Genomic DNA, 26,096 nt, shown 5'->3' with positions numbered 1-26,096 from the left:
GCGATTGGTTAAGCCGGTTGGAAAAGCCCGCCTGGCTGCTCGACCGGCCGGCACTTCGCTCAGTTCTTCACTGCACTTCGTACGAATCGGAGCTTTCGCCAAGCAAATTCGAACTCGGTTTGTCTTCGTTACGTTCAGCGACTTTTTCGGTATCTGTCGGTGTGTGTGTCAGATAGACGCACGCACACGCAGCGATACACACACGCGTACACGCGCACGCACACCCCGACGATCGATCGGTCGATTTTATAGAGTTCGTTCGCGACAACGTGACCATTTCTATATTTTTACGAAGAATATTCTTGAAACCGTACTTTTCTGTCTTGGAACCTAGTTTCAGGGATCCTAAATCGTAATTAATCGTCGCCGGTTTTCGATCATTGTTCGGTGATAAGACAGAGAGAGAGAGAGAGAGAGAGGGAGAGAGGGAGGACGTGAGAAATCGAAACGAAAGAGGGTACCGGAAGAGACAAACTATGCCCGTGAACGAGAGGGCGTCGTTAGTTTTCGTTTAGGATTTCCCCCGATAGATTTACAGCTATCGTTTCCAAAGAGAAGGGATTGCTGAAGAAGAGGGATTTACTGCAGCCGCGGTAAGTTTTTTTTCTCTCTCATTTCATTTTTTCCTCGCTGTTGTTTGCACGATGCGTTTGATTACGCGAGAAATCAACGAAGCGGTATTCCGAATATAAAAATATGAATATATGCATATACTGTCCGGCGTGCGAGTAAAAAAAGAGAGATACTTATATTAAAAGATACGATTACATTAAATGGACTTTCAGTTTAATTAGTTTAATTCACGCCAAGTTTGTAAATATAAGCAAGTAAAATTTCATGTGTTAAAATTATAATAATTACATATAATTATATATGAAAGAAAATTATATATAAATTATATATAAAATTCACATGTTATATAATTGTTATATTAATTATATTAATATGTGATATAGTTATTAATTGGACAGAATCATAACGCTCTTAATCCACTTGAGGGTTAAATTATTGTCTTTATTGGCAAATAATACGGTTGTGTAATACTTGATGTTTTATTATCATTATATATTATTATATGTTTTGTTATTATTATATTTGATATTAAAACCTTTTTTCGGAAGAATATAGTGCTGTCTAATGCGAGGCATGTGTATATAATTTGTACGTGCTGGACTAAAATCAATCTACTTCACGCTAATGTTAGCCATTAATTAGAAATTCATGTCAGAGACAAGAGAAATAATCAGATCAAAGAATTGCAAATGAGTTTAGTAAATTTTGAGTTAGTTCAAATGAAATGAAAGGGCAAATCTTATTGTTAGCAGAAAATAGAGTTTGTGTAATAGAATCAGGAACAAATGCAACATGAAATGAAATATAAATATAAATATCATTAAAAACTGTTTTATTTGAAAGGGCGAGCATCAGTAACGAATAATTTACAGAAAATACACACGTAGTATTTCGTTTAATGTTTCGTTTAATGTCAGAAATCAATATTTTTTAATATCAGAAATTAATGACGTTTATATAATAATCTTCGAATAACCTGGAATTTTGATTAAATTACGTGTATTTTTAGTCTTAACTACAGATAAATAGTGTTTTAACTTTCACACGATTCTATGATTCCATTCGTGTTGCCAATTTTTCTGAAGCGAAGACGTTTAACAGCGAAAGGAGACAGACGACTGACGTACGCAATTTATGCAAGTATAACTGTCACGAATTCGAAGAACATGCCAACATTATCCGCGTAGTCCTCGCGGAATTTCAATTGTCGGATGTCCAGGTCGAAACGCTCGCAGAGCATCGAACCCCGTGGTTTCGTTTGCTCGTGCATCTTTTAATCTTGCTTCGATTCGATTTACGAGCCCCTATTGATTCCACAAAATTCGGCACGCAAAGCAAAGCTTTCGATCGTCCAACCCATTGATTAACGAGCCTCGCGTTAACGCAACTATTTTCAGTCAGTTTTTAATACGGAATATTAAAGATGTTATTAACTCGTTGCTTCATGGTTATCTTCTCAACCTTTTTTAAGTAAGCATTGATTATTGTAATTTATTATTATTGTAATTGGACATAAAGTACTGGAACGTCGTATGTATATAATGTTTATTTATTAACCTTTAGTGGAAAGAATTGAAACTTCAAATTTTATGAGATTAAAATTTGTTTTTTTTTTTTTTTTATTTAAATTGCGAGATTGCTCAGAGGTTATGGGAGGAAATTTTTTAAAATATTTGAAATATTTGGCAAAGACTTTATGTGTTAACTGCGAGATTCGGTTTTTTTTTTTCTTTTGCGAATCGCGTTAAATATTGCGAACAGATGGAAATTTCTTTAGTTCTATTAATTCTAATAATTCTGTTATAATTTCGTAAAAAAATAAATGGTACGACAATCAATCTGGGTTCATTTCAAAGCTTGGAGCCTCTACTTCCAAAATGTGTCGTTCATTTTATTCTAAAATGTTTCTACACTATGTAGCAGGTGACAAAGTGAAGATACGTTTCTTCTCGAAAATGTTATAGATTATCATAGTATTTATCATTGAAAAATTGTCTTCTCAATGGATGAGTCTACAATGGATTTAAAGATTGAAGCCTCCCCTTTACAAAACCCTCGAAAATTTGATCTCCTTTCGTGATTTTACTGAACTTTGAACATTAAACTCAGATGACGAAAATTCAAAAAATCGTAAGATTTTCGTGGTTACGTTCAAAGTTCGATAAAGTTGATTGAAAAAATCGTACAGTCAGTTTTGAGGAATCGTTGTAAAGGGGAGGATTCAATCTTCAAATCCATAGCGGATTCAGTCGTGAAAATAAATTTTCGATGACTTTACATGTTATGATAATTTATACCATTTTCGAACGAATTTAAAAGAAATTTTATATATATATATATATAATTTTGTATATATTATATATTATATTATATATATATAATTTTATATATATTATATATATTATATTATATATATATAATTTTATCTCGAATAAAGTGAAATAAAATTGTCACGTGTTGATTACGTTTATATGATATAACGTTATATAACATAATTGTTTGCATTTAACATATATAATATATATATATATAAACGATTTTATTTCACTTGTGACAATTTTATTTCACTTTTATTCGAGATAAAATGATTTTCATTACTATTTCGTCAGAAATATCAAATATCGGCCATAGGTAACCCAGCTAATTAATGTTATTAATATCATTTGAATAAATGAAAATGATCGGAAGGTCGGAATTTAGCAACATTAGGGCGTCATCCGCGAAGGGCGGCCAATACACAAGAGTGGGCTGCGAATCGCGGTGGGAACCGTGACACGGACTTGGCAAGCATTTTACTAAAATCAGCTCTAGAAATCAGCGAATCAGCCTAAACGACATTCACGGATAACACATATAGAAACTATTCGAACTAGGTCGCCATCTTTTTTCCTCTATTCCGCAATACCGTACTTGGCTATCCAATCCTCGATTGGACTGTCCGCGCGCGCGAAATTACATCTGTGTCTTTCATCCGGCATTCAGGAAGAGTGCCAAAGTTTCTTCTATCTGTGTGTAGCAGCGTGCTCGCTTTGCAGAATGCTGTTCGTCCTTCCTTCAGTTTCTACTCGCTACGAATTCATTCTTCCGTTCTCAATGTTCTTGTCATTCCTGTCCTCTCTCGGTCGACGATGAATATTGCACATCGGCTCGCGAAAGTGTTCGTACGCTCGCCATAGAGTGACTGTTGGAGATTGCACGATGGTTAATTTAGAGGAACAGATTTTCCAATAAACGGCACCGTGAAACCATATGGAGAGAACTGGAAACGAGCGAATCTCGCGATCATGGAAATTATTATTTATTGGATAAAGTTTCGCTTAGGGGTTGGGAAACGTGTTTTGTTTATTGGTGCCAATTCGGTGTTCTTTGATTGAGCGGCGTAGTCCCAAAATTACGAAAAATGAATTTACTGTGGAAATAACAAGTTAATTTAACTTTCGTGTAATATTTCTTTACGGTGATAAAAAGTAAGAATCGTAAGCAAATCATCGTGATATTTTATTATTACTATACAGTTGAAAAAAAAAAAATGTGGTTAATCGTACTTTCTTCGAATGAAAATAATAAATTAGCAGAAGTAGAAATTGTTATTCTTTATCTTTGTTTCAAACGAAATGTGTTCAATTTCTGTATCGCATGCAATTTTATATAACGTGAAAGTCTCAAGCTGTGTCTCATTGGTATCTTCCACAAATCTTCTGTAAGCACATTTAAACGAAAAATAAGAAACGAGAATGATCACATATTCTTTTGTTGTTGACGTACTCGTATTGCTTTATAATGTGACCATTTATATTGCAAAAAATATTTTCAATTTAAAATTTTTAAAAACTATATTGAGAAACCAGAAATATTAATTATTAATATTTATATTATACTATATACTATTAATGCTATATAATAAATTATTAACATCAATATTGATTTTTTCACGTGCATTATTTTATCAAAATTGAATAAAATATTCGTCTCGATAGACAAAGGTAGAGAAAGCCAGAGGCAGGAAAGATTCGATGTTTCACTAACAATGGATTTGCAGCGCTCATTTCACACTTCCTACCTTGTTACATCTTCTTTCTCTCGCGATAAAAAACTTTCGATGAGTATCTAACAAGTTAGAGGAATACGATTCGAAAAATTCTCCTCAGTACGATCGATAGGCTCGTAAATTATTATTTATCATTCGATCGAGCCGCCACGAATTTGATCAAACAAGTTTTATACATTTTAATTTATTAAGGATTAAGCAGAAAGCAATTTATAATAATTCGCTTTCTCAAGGATTCATAAAACAGTACAAAGAAGAAAATTAGTTATTAATATTTTATATTATACAATATATAAATAATTCTTAATTCTATTGAATTCGATTTTAATCATTTATGAATATGATTTCTCACTGTAACTGTACCATGCATTTGAACACGATACTTACATAATAGTTCTGACAAGCGTGATAACATTCGATAATATTTCAGAACTTGTAAAAGGATATTTTATAACTTTTTTGATAACAATCTGCGATTAAGCGTAAATGAAACAATGAGGGTTCAGATGTGTCAATATTCTTTTGAACTCTCGAATTTTTATATGCATATATTACGTGGCTCATTATTTATATTTTATTTACATGATATAGTGATTGTTTCTCGAACAGCTTACTTAAATAATGCCCGAGCTTGGTGTAAACTTTATTGAAAAGAATGGCAGATGAAATGTTGCATTTGTGTAACGTTGGTCACGTTTAATGAGTTAATTAAATAAATAATCGTCGAAGGTAGCGAAAAGTGGGACTCGACAAAAATCCAATAGATGTATTTCTTTCTTTTTCTTTTTTTTTTTAAATAACGTGCAACTATGACCATACTTTTGACGACCTAAATCATGATTGCAAGCAGAGAATTCGCTTGAGAGGAATACGCTTGAGAAGGAAAGAAAATACGCAGCGTGCGTCTCCGTCTCGTTGTCGTAATTTATTTCATGGGATTGATGCCGCTCACGGGAACCCATAACTTTCGTTATTTCTCCAATCATGTGGAAGACCACCTAGAAAAGAACCGGAGAAATTCTCATCGATGTAAGCAGCGAACACATGTAAATCGCGTGACCCCTATTCGGGACACGATTCCAACGGAAGTACAGAAAATCTTTACGAATTATACGGAACTACTATACTTTCTTCTTTTAGAATCTCTGTATTAACACTTCTTTTCCTGATTCTTCCTCTCTCTTTCTTTCTCTCTCTCTCTCTCTCTCTCTCTCTCTCTCTCTCTCTCTCTCTCTCTCTCTGCGTTTCATCTTCTCTCTCGGGGCTTGGCAAATTTTGTTTGAAAGAAAAATCATTTCCAACTAATTTATTGGAAAAATAACGTCGGGAAAGAAAATGAATAAATCCTGCGAGAATGATCCTTTATCTGAGTTAATTCGTTAACGAAATTGAACAACAGAACGACGAAATAACAATATATGAAATAGAACCGGAAGGTATTTGAAACAGAAACAGAGACACGAAATGCAAAATTAAATAAAAAAACTACTTTATTTGATAATAAATAATCAAAATAACTTGGAGAAAAAAATTTAAATAAACTGATAACGTTGAGTCGAATCAGATGATGGTATCACTGAAATAATCATTTTCTAACTATTTAAATTCGAATGATGCCCAAGCTTGTTGCAACTTCCGTTTGTGATTCGAGCCTATAACCTAAATATATGTAGTTAAAAGTAGAGAAAATGTGGAGAAAAGAAAGAATAAAGACGCGGAAAATAAAGTTGACTGAACTTTTCATGCGATAAATTAGACTTTCTTGGCGATTTTTCAATTCGTTTGAAATTAATGTAGAATGTCACATCCGTCAAACTAAAATTAAGAAGTGCAAAGAAATACTATTTATAGCACTTAAATCTCTTACTTTCTGTAATTTCTGGATTCTACATATGGAATTTATTAAATTTTCAACGATGTTAAATTTCAAGTGATATCTCTCTTAAACTTTCTTAATCGATTGGCGGATCTAGTAACAAGTTTCATCTGTTAATAATTCTTAAAGTTTTAACAAGTTTTATCGATTGATAGTTTTCGAAGTCGAAGTCAAATCACTAATTAATTCTACGTTCTTCTGGTCTTTTTATTCTCTTATACCATCTTCATATTGAATTCCTTAGAACGGTACTATGTGAGCACATGTTCATTTTTTACACGTGTGCATAAATCTGTTGCTTTAATTTCGACATTTACTTATTTAAAATTTACAGCAGCGAAACGAAAGTACGCAGGGAACACGCAAGGAAATTTATAATTACAATAAACAGCTTCTATTCACGTATTTTACTAAAAATGGCCCAGCAATTCATTAACGTGTAAAATTCCTACGAAAACTGACGAATTGGTCATTTCGATTTCACTTTGATAATCATGGTATTAAATCGTCGACAATTTACTATTACAATATTACAAATGTTTCAATTTTTTGAAATTCCATAAAATTCTGGAACATAGGCAAGGATAAATTGATGTAAGGACAGCGATATCAATAATACAGAATCCGACAATGTAACTTGACTGAAAAGAATTTCGCTTATGGCTCGTTTCATTATTCTTCGGTTGAAAAAAGAAGTATTTGAATTTTTACATTTTTCCCTACCATAAAATATAAAAAAAAGTATATGTGTGAGAGAGAGAGAGAGAGAGAGAGATTCTCTCGGTCCACGTACTTAAGCAAATAAAAAACAAATGCGCCAATTAACGTTTGCATCGACGATGATTTTGCGTTGACGCGTAACAAGCGCAGTTCGGTGTTACGTTAAGCAACGACAAGGGTTCGATCGATTTCTCGGATCGAACTGTCAAGGCTTATCTTGATGTCCCCCGGCGGGCAAGGGGGAGTCCGAGGCCCCCCCGACTACTTTTTCTCGCTCTTTCGCGGACCTTTATTACTCGCGCTATGCCGAGTGGCGTCCGCCGGCTCGGAAAAGATTCGTGGGACAGCACGGTTTCGGCACGGTTTCGCATGAGTATCCCCGTGGAGGTATACAGAAGGAGAGGCCGCGGCCACGATGAAAATTTCATCGCACGCGAGAGAAGGAGGAGCGGTAGCGAAGACCGAACGGCCTGCATACGTAATACACAGCCTTCTTAGCTAATATAGGCCGGTTTCGTTTTGGGGCCACGGCGGTCCCATCGCGCGGCCCCTCTTGCCGATCTGCGTCTCGTTAAAAAAGTCTCGTCTCTTCGTACGATGAAAAGAACAGCTGTTTTTCGTTCTATTCTCCTCGTTCGTTCGACGTTTTTCTCGTCGGCGGAGGCTCCTCTCGTTCTCTTTCACCGCTTCGACAGCGTCGAAAGCGTTGCCATCTTAGACACGACAGACGTCTTTACTCCCATCGATCGCAATTACGGGTACGTAATTGTTGTCCTCGCTTCACGTTGACTTCGTCTCGTCTTGCTCGTCCCGCGTTGCTCACGGCCGGAGCTGTCTCAGCCCGGCTATTAACCTCGATAATTTCTCAACTTCGACATCGCTGACATCGAAAGACCACTTTCGTTCGATCGGTGCGGAGATTTCGTTTCCCCGAAGGCGAAACGATCGATTATTAATTTCCGGATCGTGGCGGAGCTTCGAACGGACGGCGGGGCCGGTGTGGATCGTGCGGCCGGCGATACGTTTACACCGATATATACGCGCGGGGATCACGGGAAGTTTTACAGACGCGTTTACAGACGCGTTCACACGCGCACCAGGTAACCTTGTGTGGTCCGCAGGAGAGAGATAAAGTGAAACCATGGGGCCACGCTGTCTCGCGAGCCAACCTCGATCTCAGGGCCGTTCGCGCCGCAACGTTTCTTCCCGCTCCGGTTTTCATTCTGCCCTTCTCTTCTCTTCTGGTTTTCTTATCCTACCTTGTCTTGCACCCGGACTCGGCGCGCCTTTCCTTTTCTTTCCTTCCTTCTCCTCTCCTTTAAATAACCAGCCCGCTTAATTCGCTCGTATTATTCGCACACACATACGCGTGTATCTCGATAGTACAGATATTACGAATCTGCAAATGTTCACAGGTATCTGATTGTTTGCTCGTTTCCTCTCTCGATTTTCGCGCGTTTTCTTTCTTTTTTTTTTTTTTTTTTTTTTTTTTTGCTTGGTCGAGAATGAATGAATCACGTGGAAGAAATAATTAGGGACAGTGTTTGGCCAGAATTTTGTGCGTTTTCGATTCACGGTGAAATATATATAGGGTGTCTCAGTCGAAAGACATTAGTACTGTGAGTAGTCCTAATATCTTGGTCGTTGTGAGTAATTATGATTCATTTGGTATCATCATACGTGTATCTACCATTTAAAGGATCGAAGCGTTCTATCGATTTTGAATAAAATATTTCTTCGATTTCTCGAGTGAAATACTTATTTATAAACTGTTCCTACTTGAGTTGTATTCGAATTTTAATGTAAAAATGGTATAAGTTGCAAAAGTAATAAAAAAGGGATGAGACGAAACTCGTGCAAACTGCAATGATATCAAAGAGTACGTCTCTTTTATGCGAGCCATTGTAAAAGTTATATTTGGTACCGTAACGCAAAAATGGTATAGTTAAAAAAGCAATAGTGAAGAACGGAGTAAAAGTTTTGTAGTATCAAAGAATGTGAATAATTATGATTCATTTGGTATCATCATACGTGTATCTACCATTTAAAAGGTCGGAACGTTCTATCGATTTTGAATAAAATTATATTTCTTCGATTTTTCGAGTGAAATACTTATTTATAAACTGTTCCTACTTGAGTTATATTCGAATTTTAATGTAAAAATGGTATAAGTTGCAAAAGTAATAAAAAATGGATGAGACGAAACTCGTGCAAACTGCAATGATATCAAAGAGTACGTCTCTTTTATGCGAGCCATTGTAAAAGTTATATTTGGTACCGTAACGCAAAAATGGTATAGTTAAAAAAGTAATAGTGAAGAATGGAGTAAAAGTTTTGTAGTATCAAAGAATGTTACATCGCTTTTGTGCGAGGCCATTGTGAAGTTATACTTATCTCGTGTCACTTCTGCATAAAGCAGAATGAAGATTCGAAATGTGACATTAAATCGAATGAAAAAAAAAAAAAAAATTGATTTGCACGAAATATTATATAAATTTGCGTTAAACTTGTCATTTGTGATTAGAACGACACAGGATTCATGTGTTTTCTTGGGCGTATTTTTTTAAACGTGAAATTAATAGATACTCCAAATTTTTGGACTGTAATATATTTATGAGAATCATTGTGGAAAATTCTTTGTGCGTTTTTTTGAATAATTTTATCTTCAAAAAGTTCAAAAAGCACAAGAGACGAGGTTGAATTGAAGTTCAACGACAGATTAATCTGTTCCCGCTGTTTCCTTCTTAATTTTGCCTTATGAAGTTTGTTTCAATTCCTGTAAATTTTATGTCGCAACATTGTAATTTTTGTCGATAACCAAGAAGTAACTCGCAATCGATCAAACAAATGTTCGTTTTCTGTTACGTTGTAATCGAGAGAGAGTGCTTACGACATATCCGTAGAAAAATCGTATGATTAGTTATGCAATAATTGCAACGGTCTGTCGATGTTGCGAATCGACTTATAGAACGATCGAATCTTCCAACAATTAGCATACTTTTCATCTCCTGATAATACTACCCAAGCTTCTTCTAATTTCGTTTGCAACCTCTTCTTGGATTTTGGGCCTGTTTTTCTTGTTCTTCTCGCCTATATTATTTTTCAATTGGATTCATACTGGACAAATCGATGGATCAATGAATGTTTCTTGTTAACTTTCATTCGCGATATTAAATCTATTGGAATTCTATTTGTATATAAAATCTATGGTTATTGGTTCAGTGATAATATAATATACATATATGTATATTATATTAATACACTGTAATATAATATACATATATACTATATTATATTTGTAATATAATATAGTATATATGTATATTATAATTATAGTATATATATATATATATATATATAATATACATATATGCTTGGCAAACGACACCATCGCAATCGATGCAACGAATGTGATCATAATATTGATTGAACATGCAAGTACGTTCTCTTCGTAACGCGATTGGAAAATTTCAAGATGGACGTGTTCTTTGTTACGTTCGATCGGAGGTTCAAGGTCGAATCACGCCGAATCTGAAGGCGGTATCGCAGAAGGCGGCATTCTTTGCTTGCTGGTCCATGCTGGCCACGTTCCTCCTTTGCGAATCTTATTCCAGCGACAGGAGAGGGAAGGGGGGGGGGGGGAGAAGAGAAAGAAAGGAGAAAGAGAAGGAACGAGAGAGGATCTCGGCGCCTGGAGCACTGTCTACCGTTACCACGTGTCTCTCTCTCTCCTTCGCCGCTTCGATATAGTACCACGATCGCACGTGCAAATACGATGGAAACCAACAGCCTTTCCGAAACCCGTGCATTAACAAACACCCCTTCGACTGACCTACTTGCCTTCGTTTTTTTCAAACGTTCACCGCGCGGTCGGCGCTCGAGGTTACCAAATGTGCTTGCTACGGGACTCCTTAGAATTTGAGGTTAGCCGAGTGTGTACACGTACGTGTGCACGAGGATGATCGAAAGAAAGGGTGCTCGCGTGGATTATATTCGAGAAACGAAGTGATCAGACAGTAGATTCGGCCAAGTCGACGAAAATTCGACATTAACTACGACGTTTTGCACGTGTCTCGGGTGAAAGTATTACGTACGCGTTCGTCGGCGCTTTTGAATCCGAATCCACGGGTACGAGTACTGCGCGTGCGCAGGCGCACGTGCGCGCACCTCACCATTTCAACCGTCTTTTCTGGCCCACTCCCTGATCTACGGTCCCCTTTTACGGAACTTACTAATAACTCATCGCTTAAACAGCGATCGACAGAACAAACTCAAGTTTCTTGGAAACGTAGTCTTTCACACGGAGATATGAATTAGTATTGCCGTTGTATCGTGTTCAATTGCGAGCGTGGAAAGTATCTGTACGCACTGCATGAAAAAGTTGTCGATATTTTGAATGCTTGCAACTTTGTAAAAAAAAAAAAAAAAAACAATTTCGCAACATATTTTAAGGAACGGTCGCGAAGGACCATGATGAATGACCCTTAAATGCACAATTTTTTAACGATGACACTTAGAATTAACGATGCAGAATGTTACAAATTCAGCGACACTGCTTTTAAAGGTTAAATTAGCATTAATCGCAGAAAATGTTTCCTGAATATTGTCGAAAATTCAGATTCAAAGTTTCGATTCAGTTATGTTCTTCATTAGATTGGCGTCAAACGACTGAAACTCGTTAATAATGCGTTAGCTTACTAAAAATTTGATTGTTTCAGAAGATGCCAGAGGGATCGGCGAGTCAACTATGCAGATGGTTATTCTTGGCGGGGCTGATTTATTGTTCGTCCTGTCAAGGTGTTTCCTCAACGTTTGAAAACAAGACGGGTAAGTCATCGATTAATACCTCAACTTCCTTTCATTTTTCCTTACCCATATACTTTAACTAGAAGCTACGCTACAGAAGTTTGTAAATATTCGAACCGCAGTGCAATTTTTCGCTTATTAATAGCATATTTAGAATGTTTAATCTTCAGTCTGTGTTGTGCAGAAACGCAATAATTTAGATAAAACAGACTACAGAATTTCTTTTATTTAACATTTCTCGGTTGTTGTCAGACAATTTTTACTTACGTCCTCATTATTACGTATTTTTTTCTTTTACTTTGTAAGAATTTTTTATGAAAATATTGTACTATGTGAATCTTAATTCTAATCAATTTGAATTTTTATGAGCATTAGATCAAAGAACTAGAACCTAAACTGAGATTTGTTTCACTTGTCAGATATTATAAGTGCCATACATTCGGTATTTATATATATATATATATATATATATATATATATATATAAATTATGAGATATATTTAAAACGATATTAATACTTTAAGAATATTATATTAATATTCTTTAAGAATTATATATTAAGAATATTATGTTAATATTCTTCAGTATTCAATGGTTCCGTCTTCACTATATGTTCGAGATGATTATTTATGCTATACATTAATATTTATGCTATACATAAATGTATATTTGCAATATCTCGTAACTTCTATATAAATGACTTTATAAGATTCTAATTTCTAACAAGACAATCATAACAACTCATGTACAGTGTTAATAAACTTTCAAAATATTTTATATAATGCATACATAAAAATTTTTCTGTTCTGGTAAAGTGTTCTGGAATTACTGTGAGTCACGGTTTATATTAAACGGTTCATTCAATCGATCCTAAAGTCTGTCAAAGAGAGCAGTTGAATTCAAATTGAGGATTTCGATTGTTGAACAATTGAATTCGAACGACTTCATTGTTAGATTACGCAGTTCTTGGCTTCCGCGTTTGCAAAACGAAAACGAAACGCAACAAGGTGCAATCAATGCTTCGCGTTGCGACAACCTTTGCGGATATTTCACCCACGTATATATTGTAGAAACGTCGTACCCCGTTAAAATTGTTTCGAAATTATTTTGAAGCTAATTTCACCATATGAACGATGTACAGAATAAATGGCAGTTGAATAGACATTAGAATATTTTACTTAAATACATAAATCTCTAGATGTTTTACTTAATATCTCCTTTATTTTTGATAACAAAAAGATTTCGAATGGTGCAGTGTTTGAATGATTTCAGAAGGAGAACATTTGTCTGTAGAACATTTCTTTTTTATAAAAAATTATCATTAATGAAATGATAAATACAATTAAATTTGCATAAATTGTTTTATTAACGATGAACAGACTAGGTTTCTATTCAATTGCATATCAGATTCGCATAAACTCCACTCTCACGCATAGATATACAAAATAATCAGTTCTTCATTTTTCATAGAAATTTTGCAATAAATTGTTTTCGAGATTTTAATGATTTTTTTCGCAAATACTAGCTTATATTCTTTAGTGCAAGTTCCTCAGTTATCTAATACAAGTTTTTATACTTTAATTATCGTGATCTTAATATTGTGATCTTATCTTCTCCAACTCATTTCGTTCCACTCATTGCAGCTATAAATGCTGCAAAACTATGTGTCTGTATACACGTATTTTCCAAAAAACCGATGCATCGAATGCACACGCAATTGTGTTATAATAATTAAAAGACAATATACTGTCAGTCGGGGGGGCTTGAAAACGAACATTATTTGTAACTCTGACAGCTTTGCTATTAATTAACTGTCAAAAAGAAAATATGCTAGAAAACATGTTAGAAAAATAGACTAGAATCTCATCTGTATAATCTAGAGTACAGTTTTACAAGAGAAGTGTCTTAAATTGACACAATTGAAGTGAGGGTTAATTTTCGACACTGTCGTTGATCAATTCTGCTGCCAATCGATAGAATATTCGATATCTCGCTTCATAGATAACATAGGTTCTACCCAGTAAAAACGTATTGCCATTGCCGAGAAATTTTACATATACATGCCTCTGTGTGCCTAAGCGTGTGTGCCGGGTCAGTAGGTCACTCAACTCGGTGCTAAAAGAATACTCACGCGTATCGATACACATGCAACGTAGGAAAACGCTTGTATACATGTATGGAGTATGCTCGTTTGTTAGACGATACACGCCCGACACACGTGGGTACTTATGTTCCTCCTCGGTGGACGTTGCTTTATTGAAATAATCCTTCTCGAACGGTCAAAGATGAGAAAGAAAAAGAATGACGTTTAAGCGAGACTCGTTTGTCGTTCGAATCATTTACTATTAAACAAATTCATTTTTTTGCTAAAATCGAGAGTTGGGTAAAATTTAGAAGGAAAGATATTGTACTATTTAAAAATCTTAGATGATTGAATTAAAGTAGCATTTATTTTAAGTTGGAATTAAAATTGAGAACATGTATAAAATACAAGATATAATATATTCATGAAAAGTTTTCGTAAATGTTCAAACTTCGTGAACAATTGTACATCTTCAATCGTTAATAATATGTTAATAATATAGAACGAAACGTTAGAAAATATAATCAGCGTGTCGTTAAGACGAAATCCCGAATATTTTTAGTATTCATTAAATAAATACCATCTTGAAAAATTAAAACCAACACTACCTTGAAAATTTGCCATAACGAACAATTATTTATTTTCTCTCCGGATAGTCTCTCTTGCGCTTCTATTTACAACAACATTTTGTCCGAATGTACCGCTAAACTAGAACATGGCATTCGTTCGAATTTGCCACGAACAGCGATATCTTCAAAGAGGTAATAAGAGAAAAATGTTCGTCGGGATATAGTTCCAGAAAATGGAAGAACCATCGAGATGTACGCTGTTCGAAGCTCGTGACAATAAATCTAGGACGCGAAAGAGATTCGTTCCTCTTGTCTCGATGGTGGCACGGACTGCAAGCACTTAACCTTAATGAATCTTTGCTCAGTTGTCAAGCAGGGTGCCCTCGCGAAAACAGACGGTTATACTTCGCTGTTGTGTACTTACACATGTCTTTCGCGCGAGTTTTGTCCGCGACGTGTTTGATCGGCCGCTCTACCACCGCGGACTGTAGATTTCTCACGCGGTGATCATGGAAGCGAGAAGGAGAGAGAATTTTTCTACTGGAAGCATTTTGATTTCGACGTTATTTGATGAAAACGGAAGCTGCACGAGAGCTTGCAAAATCAAGCTCATAAAATGATATCAAACGGGCTTAAGTGTATAGAAAAATTGATAAGTAAAGGGTGTAACTTCATAGAATTGAAACAACTGACAATATTTGACAACACTTATACGATATAATTGTCAGATTTTTACGCTTCACTCTATTTTGAACATCAGTTTTCATTAATACTGTAACTGTCAACAAATTATTTACAACCACTCATATTGTAAGTAATAGTAATTATAAAGTAGCTATACTGTAACACGAGTATAGCTACTTCATTTGCAAAATCCATTTTTATCTCTGTAACGCGAAAAAAAAAAGAAGAAAAACAACGATTTAACAAAAGAGAATCTTGCTTTGGATTCAATACAAATTCTTCTGTTGAGACTGTTCGCTTACAAATTTGGTAATCCAAATCGTGTCTCAATATACAATCTTTGAACAATAGAAGAATATAAACGACACGGTGTTTGTTTGTAAAGTCATCAACACTCTCGTCTTAACTTAATCAACGTTCGTTTCACTTTAGTCGCTTAGACTTTCGTCTAAAGATTCTTTAGAAGACTCTGACCCGAATTTATAGATGAGCAAATTCATTTAATGAACTCTTGGACTCTTCTTTCAAGTACACTTGAAGAAACTGTCGTCTTGTATCGGTTTCACAATACTCGCGAAAATTTGGACGCCACTAAATTAGCCCAATTGTAACTGAAGTAATTTAGTGTTAATTTCTTACTCTCTTGTTTCTCGCATTTAAAATTAAACCGTTTCGTTGATTTTACATATATGCCAATTTTTATTTTGTACAATTTTCACTATGCCCTCTGTGATTATATATTTTTATATCAAAAGAATTTTATATGAGCAATATGCAGAGTGTCTTATTTTCTATATCTTTATCTACATTTATATCTTTATATTTTATATTTTTATATTTTATATTTTATATTTTTATATTTTATATTTTATATTTTTATATTTTATATTTTATATTTTTATATTTTCTGTATCTTTCTATTTTATATTTTATTATATTTTCTATTTTATATTTTTATATTTTCTATATCTTTATCTATATTTTCTACATTTTCTATAAAATTATAATATTATAAATGTAACTGTTTCTCGTTCGGAAAGATATTATTTAAAACGATTCAATTTTGAAGGCAAAGTAATTTGAAGTAATTGATTCACTCATAGATGGACTTTATTTTTCTTTTTTTCTTTACTACGAATCAATCACAAACGAATTACTTTCCCTTTGAAATCAAGCAAGTTTCGTTTGAGATGCTTCTTCGAACAATTTTTTAAAAATAATTGCGTCAAATTAGATTGGAACGCGACGTTCTGCGCAAGTATTACAAGTAACAAGTGAAATAAAAATATTATGTTGAAATGAAAATTGAATTATTTAATTATCAAATAAAAATATTGTATCCAAATGAAAATTAAAATTCACATCGATGATCCTTCTGGTTCGTAGAAGCATAACAGCTAACAACAACTCGTTTCTTCCTCATCGACGCAGACGGGACGTGCATTAAAATTCACAAGTGGAAGCGAGACTATACTTTTTATCCAACGACCATTTAAAAACGATTTCAATTCTGGAGAGCTACGCGTTTTCTCCTCGCATTGCAGCCGTAGTTTCTATTTCTACGGTATCTCTTTGTAGCATACATCGAATGGATGTTAATGCTCGTCCAGCGAGTGCGGTTGTATGTAAAATGCATCAACCTGCGTTGCGAGCATAAATGAGAGAAGAGAAATCATCCTGCCGCGCTACCGCATAATCGATATCGTTTTTCTTCTTTGAACGAGAGCAATTGGCAACGTTATCGCGTTTCATCCACCACCGAGTCTTCCATTCTATTCATCTGTTTCAACAACTTTGAAATTTGTGCTTGAAATTGCCACCAGCACTAAAAAAAAAGTTTAGCTCTGAGCGAGCCAACAATAAACTCAGCCGAGATTTCAAAATGAACGATCTTACACATTTTGTACACATTCTACGAGGAAAATGAAAATCGAATTTTTGTCACATTGAGGGAGGGACGAGAAAGCAAAATAAATTTAAAATTACTTCTATCGCGTTTTGTCCTAATGTCTCTATCGTTTCGTTCATCATCAGAATACCTAATCGAGCGCCTCGAATTGAACAGAGCTGTTTTGCTTGCAGGTCAAAGCGAGAGCAAGCCGCGCGTATTCTCGCCGAGAATGGATTACGACGAGTGGACACCGCTTGGCCGTGGCGATCCGTTGAAGAACAATCCGACGTTCGATTACGTGCCGCCTGTGCTCGACAGGGTTCAATATTGGCTTGACTCTCACACGACCGAGCCGTCCGCGAAACGCGACATCCTCGTCCTGGGCGTCACCGCGAAGAAAACCAGCCCGAAGATACCGGAGCAGTTCTTGAAGTTCGTCGACGGGCCGAAGTTCACGAGATCGAATCACCAGGATGTCCCGTACAGGAGCGACTTCACCGGCAGCACGGGCGCGGAGCCGCCGAAGCTCGTGAGGACGAGCAACTTCAGGAACGGGCCGATCGATTACAGGAATCAAAACAGAATCCAGTCGATACCGGCTAGCTACTATCCGAGCCCGTTTTACAATCAAAAAGCGAAGCCGTACACGATGATGCTGCCACCGCCGTTGACACAGAAGGACAAGATCGTCAGCTTCGTCGAGTCTACCAATCAGCAGCAGTACAACACGCAAACGGAGGACGGACTGGTGCTTCAAGACCCGCAGGTATACGGTTCGCTGTCTCCGCCGAAGGGTTACAATCAACAGCAGCCAGGGAAACACCAGTCTCAAACATTGTCCAAGTTCTCACCGAGCAAGAGCCCCGTTCAAACGGTCTCCACGCAAGTGGAGACAATCAAGAGCGTGCACGCACCGCAGCCGACGAAGATGAAACACGACAGCGCGACCACACCGTCCGTTTCATTCGAGAAGTCCAATCTGATTTACCAGTCGACGCAAACTCTGTCCGGCGGCTGGCCGGCTGGTGGCTCGTTGGCAACGTCGACCGTCATATCGGACGCCGGTGGTCAGTCGACTCGTCAGACCACCGACCACTCTCGCGACCAATACGACGTCGATCACCACGTCGCGGCGGCGTCTTCGAATCACCAGGTGGTCGTCGAGCAGAACGCGAATATAATTGTCGACGGAGACAGCAACGAGAACGAGGAGGTGGTCGTCGGTCAAAAGGAGAAGCACATCGACTCGAGCACAGTGTCACCTGTCACGACCACGATGACGACGACCACTACGTTCGACTCAATTCACGAGGATAAGAACGACGACGCGGACGACGAATCGGCAACGAGTCGGTCGTCCGAGAAGATGCACATCGTCATCGCCAATTCACCGCACAGTCTCGACATCGAGGCGACGAGCGAAGCGAAGAGAGGACCGGTGGCGGTCGTGATGCCGAGCAATTATTCGGCGACAAATAAGAAGTTGACTCACACATCGCCGAGCTCGGTGACAAAGTCAGAGACCATCGCTGCCGCAACCAGCCTCGCGGAGAACTCCACCAGCGATGTCTCGTCGAAAGTCGAGTTTCAGCCAGTTCGAGGCTCGCCGATCTTCGCGGAGAGCTCTCAATCAACGGTCGTCTTACCGAACAAAATGATATCGGCTCATCAGCAACACGCGATGCACTACCACTCGACGATCGCTCCGTTCTCCTCGCAACATCCTGTCGATTCTTTCCTCGGGTTCGGCCCGCCGCAAGCTCCTCTCTCCTCGATGATGCACCCATCACAGGCTAGGCCCAACCACGGCACGATGCATCTAATCGGTAGCATGCGTCCGACGGTTGGTTTCCGAGCTCCGGTCTCGATGCCGATGTTCCCGCCAATGACGCACATGCACGCGCCACCGCCGCCTGTAAGATCGACGATTGATCACATGGGACCTTCGATCGTGGATCAGCCAGCAGCAGCAGCAGCTCGTCCATCGTCGCCGCAGTTACAGAACTTCCCCCCTATGTTCGTCGACTCGCAAACTTCGACTCTGATCGGCACCGAGGACCGCTACTTCGATCGGCATCGATCTCGCTTGCCAGACACAACCGCGTCGATCTTTACCATACCCACCTCTTCTCCTTTCTTGCCCACCGTCTCCTCGCCGTTGCTCGAGAATTCGTCGTTGGTCGACACGCACGCTCCGGGAAAAGAGGCACCAGTGAACGACGGTGAAGAGAGAGAGAAAGTGGAAATGGAGATGGAGATGGAAGAGGAGGAGCAGCGAGAGAAAGAGCGAGACAGCCGGAAAAAGATATCGTCCGCGGATTCGACGACCCCGAGAGTGACCACCGTCCCGAGTCTCACCACCGATCCTATCTTCTCGCACTACAAACAACCGGCGAAACCTATCCGCGGCCCGATGTACCTCATCATTCAGGGCCACTCGAAGGTGAAGACTTACAAGCCCACGATCAGCAAACACGGAGTGCCAGTAGAAGGGAACGAGATCCCAGAGAGCGTCACGGAGAGACAGCTGTCGAAGTTCGAGCAGTTCGTTCAGGAGAACACGAGGAGCAACGGGAACCGGGCGGCAGCGAGCGCGGCGGAGAAGAAGAAGATTGAAGAGAAAGCGCGTATCGAAAAGCTGGCGAAGGTTCGTCAAAGTAACTTAATGAGCCTGGTCGAGAGCGGCTTAGCGAGCTTCACCGTGTCACCTTCGTCTTCCGTGACGGAGGACGAGCGCCGTGGAGACTCGGTGACCACGATCGAGATCAACGCCAACTGAGATTTGTTCGCGCGGATAGGAAGATTGGAAGAGATATTTTTTGCAGGATGCGCGACGATACGGTACCAAGCCTCAAGCTCAGTTTAAAGCTACTCAGTTCGAAACTTGCGCGTGGCTGGGCTATCGCATATGAAACGATAGATACGTGGACGATATCGGTGAAATTTCTGCTTCTGCGACGCAGCTTTCTTCGCAGGTATCAATTTCAAAAGATGAAAATTCTATTATTCCATTGCAAACTCCGTAATTTTCCGTATCGTTAGGTTTAAATCTACGATTCTGAAAAATTGTGCGTTTGGAGTTTGATGATAAAAATAACAACAGAGAGGGTGCTTGAGGCTAGGCACGTGGTTGATGTGGATTTCAAGCGATTAAAAAGCGATTCCTTTCGTCGACAGTCGAATCACGCGCGACTTATGATTGAGGTTGGATTATGATTTTATGGTTGAGAAATTATTGGTTCAACCTTGGGCTAGGGGCACACACGAGCGTTGAAACGACGTCAAGACGATCGTACATATCAATTTATTCTATAAATTGAAAGAGCGTAGGAAGATATTGATACTATAAATATTATTGTTTAAATTTATCTTTAGAATTTATCATTATTCTTTCGACGAATGAATTTATGAATTGAATATCAATTCTGTACTCGTGTAATGAGATTAAAAAATTAATTTCATAATTATATTGGTCTATCTAAAAGTGTATATAGGAATTATACGATATTTATTAGAAATCCATATTTGATAAAGGCAAAGTATGAATGGCCATCTTAAGTATATAATAAATGTTAAAAATGGTTTCACTCAATATGGAGGCTTATTGATATAATGGATTCTGATTATTTAAATAACTTTGTGACTTTTGCAAAATATACTTGTGTAAATAATTTAATAATATAATAATAATTAATATTATTAATAATAACAAATACTTTGTGCTATTAAATATTTTTAAATGTTTCACCTATATTTTCAGAATCGTTAAAAATTTTATCAATATAATCGTGATACTTGAGTATCGCTAGTAAACACTCCGAATGTTTTCTACAATACAGATAATATATTCGTAAAAAGTGTCGTCAAATGTACGAATAATTCTGTAAATCGTCGCAACGTACGTCGTTTCAACGCTCCCAGTTTTAAAAACACAGGAAAATTCGGCCCGAAGAAATCTGATCGAGCAAATGGATCGAACGAGCAAGCGTCTGGAATTGTACTCGATAGCTGATCGAAGTGGCTGGCATTAACAACGCGCATTGCAAACTTACAAGCGAGTTTGTTCGATCATAACCCCTTCGGGCATTTATTTCACGTCTCAACGATCGAATTTCCCTCGAATTGCCTTCCATTATTTTGTCAAGTAATCTCGCGATCACCTTTGCAGAGGCTTACCGTGATAGATCCGCGATCTATCAATCTAACACGGTCTCTCGTCATCGGGACGAGAATGCGCGCCAATTTCTAATGTGCCAGTATATGTACACACGAGAGCGCGCGTACAAAATGAATGCGTATGAATTATTGATACGCGCATGCGCGCACGCATCCAGATACGTGCGCGCATGCGCACAGAGAATATATGTACGTCACGTGATCGCGACGGATCAGCGGATTGCTCAAACTGAAGCTGTTCCAAACACGTACGTAAATTGTCGCACTTTTGTCGCACAGAACAATGTTTTTACTTAATTAGTCCTGTTAATTAAACTTACCGGTCCTGTTGCTTGAAGGAACTGATTCATTTTCGGACATGTGCACTGCCGTCCCTAAGTATTCCGACACGTTCCAATATAGTACGTATGTATGCATATCAAACGAGAGTTTCTAACCTAATTTTAGTCGACGATTTTATCTTAGGCAATAATATAAGGTACTAATTACATATATCTTAATATGCGTAGGAGAAAAGATAATAAAAGTACAACGAAAGCGTATTTTTCGTTTTATAACGTTATCCAGTTATTTATGTTATTTATAAAGCTCTTTGTCAATGATATTCGTTTTACTTTAATTATTCTGAAATATTCATAGACATAGACCGTCATGGCGATCAATGTGCGTATCTCATTTCAATTAATTACGAAAAGGAATATACTTCAATTTCTCTTATGAATAGTAGCATGTTTCGTCAATAACAATCTATTTCATCGTTTCGTCAGGAAAAATATTATATTATATTTTTGAAAATATTATATTTTCGTTTATATATGGTGAAAAAGAAGCAATTGATTTCATCGTATCACCAGAAAGAATTTCTAATAAAAACGAACACATGTTACGCGAGGAAGGGAAGAATTATTTATAATTATTTATAAAATATCTATAATGGTTCACACTTAACGCTAGAACTATCAAAATGACCAGTGTATGACTTTTCCGAAAAATTTTGTAGAATGACAATACTGTATTTTCAGGAATTTGAATGGTTTTTCGTAAAATGTATAAATAAAAGTTGATATTCTTTATTTTTCTAATTTTTTGTATTCTGATTTCTCTGAAAACGAGTTTTGTATCTGAATCATCCTCTTGTGTTAATATGATGATTTATGTATAATGGTAATTTACAATGGTTAACATTTAATAATTGGATATACATTGAAATTAAGTAAGAATCAAATTCTGATTCCATGAGATTTCATCGTTAACTATTCAGACGTCATTATTTTCATCGTTTGCAATCGAAACATGCTGCTTTTTGCTCGAAATCATTGAAACGTGTTACTTTTCCCCGTAAGAAGTGCTGACGAAATTCGTTGAAAATCGTATCAATGTGCTTTCCTTCATATCGAAAACATATGTGTTCCTCTTCTTCGTAAGATAAATGAAACGTGCTTCCTTTCTTAACGCACTTCGAATTAGTAAACAAGTGAAATGAACGAATTAGTAAACGAGTTAAATAAATAAAAAGAACAATTGAAGAGGCATGAATGATATCTTTTCTGCAAAGACAAACTAACTTAAATTATAATATATAATAAAATTGTATTTAAGATCTTGAAAGTTCTCAAAGTTATTATTATAAACGTAGAACTTGAACGATGCAAATATTCCTTGTTTCAGTATCAATTCGTATTCACTTATTGCAAGAAGTAGATAAAGAAACATGAAATACGAAAATATAATAAAAATGCCGATCTTTTTCGATTGGAGTGCACCAACTGTTCAAATACTTATGGATGGTAGTGTAAACACATGGAAAAAAATGACGATGTTCACGTGTTTGCCGTAATATCTAGATAATTATCGCGATTAATATATTTGTTGTACAGTAAAACTCCGTTTATTTCAGCGAAATTTTAGTTAACACCTCTTGCTGCTTAAATTTATTTACTTTTATATGAATGTCGATATATGTTATGACAATAGTCAATTTGCCGCTTATTTAAACTTGCAGTCTCTGCCCATTAAATTAGGACATGTGTATACACATTTTTAAACAGTTAACGTCTAAGTTAACTACTTAATCAGATTCGTATCAATCCAAATATTCCTGAAAGTATATAAAATGTTGATTAAATTAAAAATATCTCTAATTCAATGACGAAGAACCGCATGTAAACGAAAAATCATGAATAGAGAGGAAAGTCAGTATATTCCCATTAAATGAAATTACACAAACTATTTGTTGTTCGATAAGTTCGTGTAGACGAGGTTCTACTGTACCTGTGTATCGATCCTCGGTCATATATAGTAATACGATCAACTTGGATCATTAACTATGAATTCTACGAAAGCATTCACATCCGCGTTCACGTCCATGCGTTCACGCACGTGACAAAGGATCGTCCAGACGATCAGTATAGAGGAACAAGAGATCTTTTTTCACTCAGTTATACTACTCGTCCTGAGACACGCTGTATATTTATTCTTATTTTAATATTTAATGTGCTGAACCCCTGCTTACTTCCCACATATTTTGAATCAGCCTGTACACTGATCGTCCGAACGCTTCGTAACAGCCAGATTTTCATAGACGTTGCCATCGCATGCAGTTCGTATTGTATTATTAACGCTAGTCTTACGTCTACCCAGTTATCGTGCTTATCGTATCACGCACTGATATCCAACTTGAAGGTATGTCAATTGTATTTTATTTTCAATTGAAATTGGTTACGAGTGACTACGTACGTTACCGACAAAATCTATCGGTAGACTGCAGATTTTCATGGAAATATATATATATATATTAAAAATTTGTTTCATGCAGATTTTCATGGAAATTTATATATATATATATATTTTAGTAATTAAACAAATGGAAGCTAATTAAAAATTTGTTTCATCTACTATGTATTAAATATGTATGTAACAGGTTGTTTCAGAAGTTGTGGTGATTTTATTATTCAAATTAGAAAGTTTTGAGATCAATCGTGATTCGCAAAAATTTTAAAGCGAATCATATTAAAAATGAAAGAGAACATTCGGAAAGTTTTCAGAAATACCTAGTACTGTAACAATTACTTTACTTTGGATGCTTTCTACATTTTGTATTGCATTACATGTGTGTTTTTTACACATCAGAATTTAGAATTTAGAAATCCGCAGTCTACCTTTCGGTGATGTTTCGTGACATCACGAGTTCCACGAAGATATTACGAATTCGGCGTTGCACGATGAGATTAAAGACGATCGTTCGTGCGTGGCATCGTAACGGGTCACGTCACTTACACGAGGTTACAAAGGGTGTATACGCGCGATGCAGATTCAAACGCGTCGTTTTCGCGTAAGTGTGTATTATGTGAATTGTACCTGACGGTCACACGTTTTGTTGAGTTTATCAATAAATTATCGCACTATCGGTTACCGTGTGTCTCTACGCAACAAATCGCATTCCCCACAAAGTCTCAATTCGAATTTTAAGTCTAGTCTTGTCCCTAAATCGAGCATCAATAAGTAAAAATTATAAATTAAATGTGATTAAATAATTATAAATCACATAAATTTAATTACGATTATATTAACTAAAATTACAGAGGCTTCAAGTTTTTAAATGTTTATTATTATTGTACAATTTCTTCAAACAGTTTCAATGTTCAGTGCTCGATTATTAAATTGGAGTCATCTTGGATATTTTTATAGATTCTGCAGATTCACTGAAACATCGCGTTAAATCACCCTGTATTTGGAGTTGTATTTCACTCGTGAGCCTAGTCTAGACGGACAGAATCGGAGGAGAAGATCGGTCACGAAGCGTCGTTGAAACGTGAAGCGGCGATCGATTACACACGGCCGATTTATCGGCTATGAAGATGGGCCTCGAGACGAAGGGGGTGTGCCCGGCGCGAACTCGAAACTGCCGAAACTTGATCACGATTTATCGACACTAACGATCCTTAATTCTCGCTTTTGAGATTCGGATCGTTCTCGATCCTTTTGTCGACTCACCGAACGGCGAACAGGCCGTTATATATATATATCCCTTCCCTTCTAATTATTTATTCGTTTATGTTTGCTTATTGGCGATTAACAGGCACTGTTATAATTTTTTTCGCCAGCGATGTGGCCAGCGTGTTGCCATTCATTGGGAACGTGTTCATTCACTGAACGGATCCTAGGTCTCGTCAAAGGATTGGCTTACATTAGCAACGCGTTAAAGCTGTTTGTGAGAAACGATCGAGCGAAGATAAATCGGGAGAACGTTATATTTATTTCTAGGAGAATCGCAGAAAAAGCTGTCCTGCCATTTGCGGCCGATCGAACGCGTCGACAGCATCCTGTTGTAGTATGTTCTATCCTACGCACCCTCCCCTCGGTTTTTCTGCGTATTTCCGGCGGTTGCTCGGGGAGAGAACGCGCCTGACACCGAATCGCCCATTTCTTGGCATTTTGTCTTCTGCGTCAGATTTATCGACGCGGATCATGTACAGTGGGTGAAGGAAGTATTGGCAGATCTCTGACGAAAACGAATGATGTATATTGACGAAATTTGCTTTCAGAAATAATTTACTATTGCAACAATATATACGAAATAGTATAAAAAATATATATAATAATATATAAAATGTAATAATATAAAAATAATATATATAAAAAATATGTAATATGCACAATAGCAATATCCA

At 37.0% G+C, this 26,096-nt stretch overlaps 1 protein-coding gene and 1 long non-coding RNA gene across 3 annotated transcripts; both read left to right on the top strand.

Moving 5' to 3' along the window:
- Positions 1-59: 59 nt before the first annotated feature.
- LOC122536615 (A-agglutinin anchorage subunit) lies at positions 60-20,336 on the top strand. 2 transcript variants are annotated; one of them, XM_043669100.1, is made up of 3 exons: positions 60-593; positions 11,939-12,044; positions 17,442-20,336. In XM_043669100.1, the coding sequence occupies exons 2-3, from the start codon at positions 11,939-11,941 to the stop codon at positions 20,027-20,029; spliced, it is 2,694 nt and encodes an 897-aa protein (XP_043525035.1). In that variant the 5' UTR covers positions 60-593; the 3' UTR covers positions 20,030-20,336. The 2 variants fall into 2 exon arrangements, with proteins under 2 accessions (XP_043525035.1, XP_043525034.1); XM_043669099.1 differs by having other exon boundaries at positions 11,936-12,044.
- Positions 6,403-20,931, top strand: LOC122536621. Its single transcript, XR_006308439.1, has 3 exons — positions 6,403-6,414; positions 7,368-7,373; positions 20,368-20,931. It is a non-coding gene; the product is annotated as an uncharacterized LOC122536621 (long non-coding RNA).
- The last annotated feature ends 5,165 nt before the right edge of the window (positions 20,932-26,096 follow it).

This window comes from Frieseomelitta varia, unplaced genomic scaffold, assembly GCF_011392965.1.
Source record: "Frieseomelitta varia isolate USP_RPSP 00005682 unplaced genomic scaffold, Fvar_1.2 scaffold_855, whole genome shotgun sequence".
NCBI classification, from domain to species: domain Eukaryota; kingdom Metazoa; phylum Arthropoda; class Insecta; order Hymenoptera; family Apidae; genus Frieseomelitta; species Frieseomelitta varia.
Note: the sequence above shows the minus strand (reverse complement) of the source record. Positions and strands in the feature narration are given on the sequence as shown.

Coding starts and splice junctions, on each gene's coding strand:
- LOC122536615 (XM_043669100.1), top strand. CDS start 11,939: ATGCCAGAGGGATCGGCGAGTCAACTATGCAGATGGTTATTCTTGGCG. Junction 12,045..17,441: donor AACGTTTGAAAACAAGACGG/GTAAGTCATCGA, acceptor TTTTGCTTGCAG/GTCAAAGCGAGAGCAAGCCG.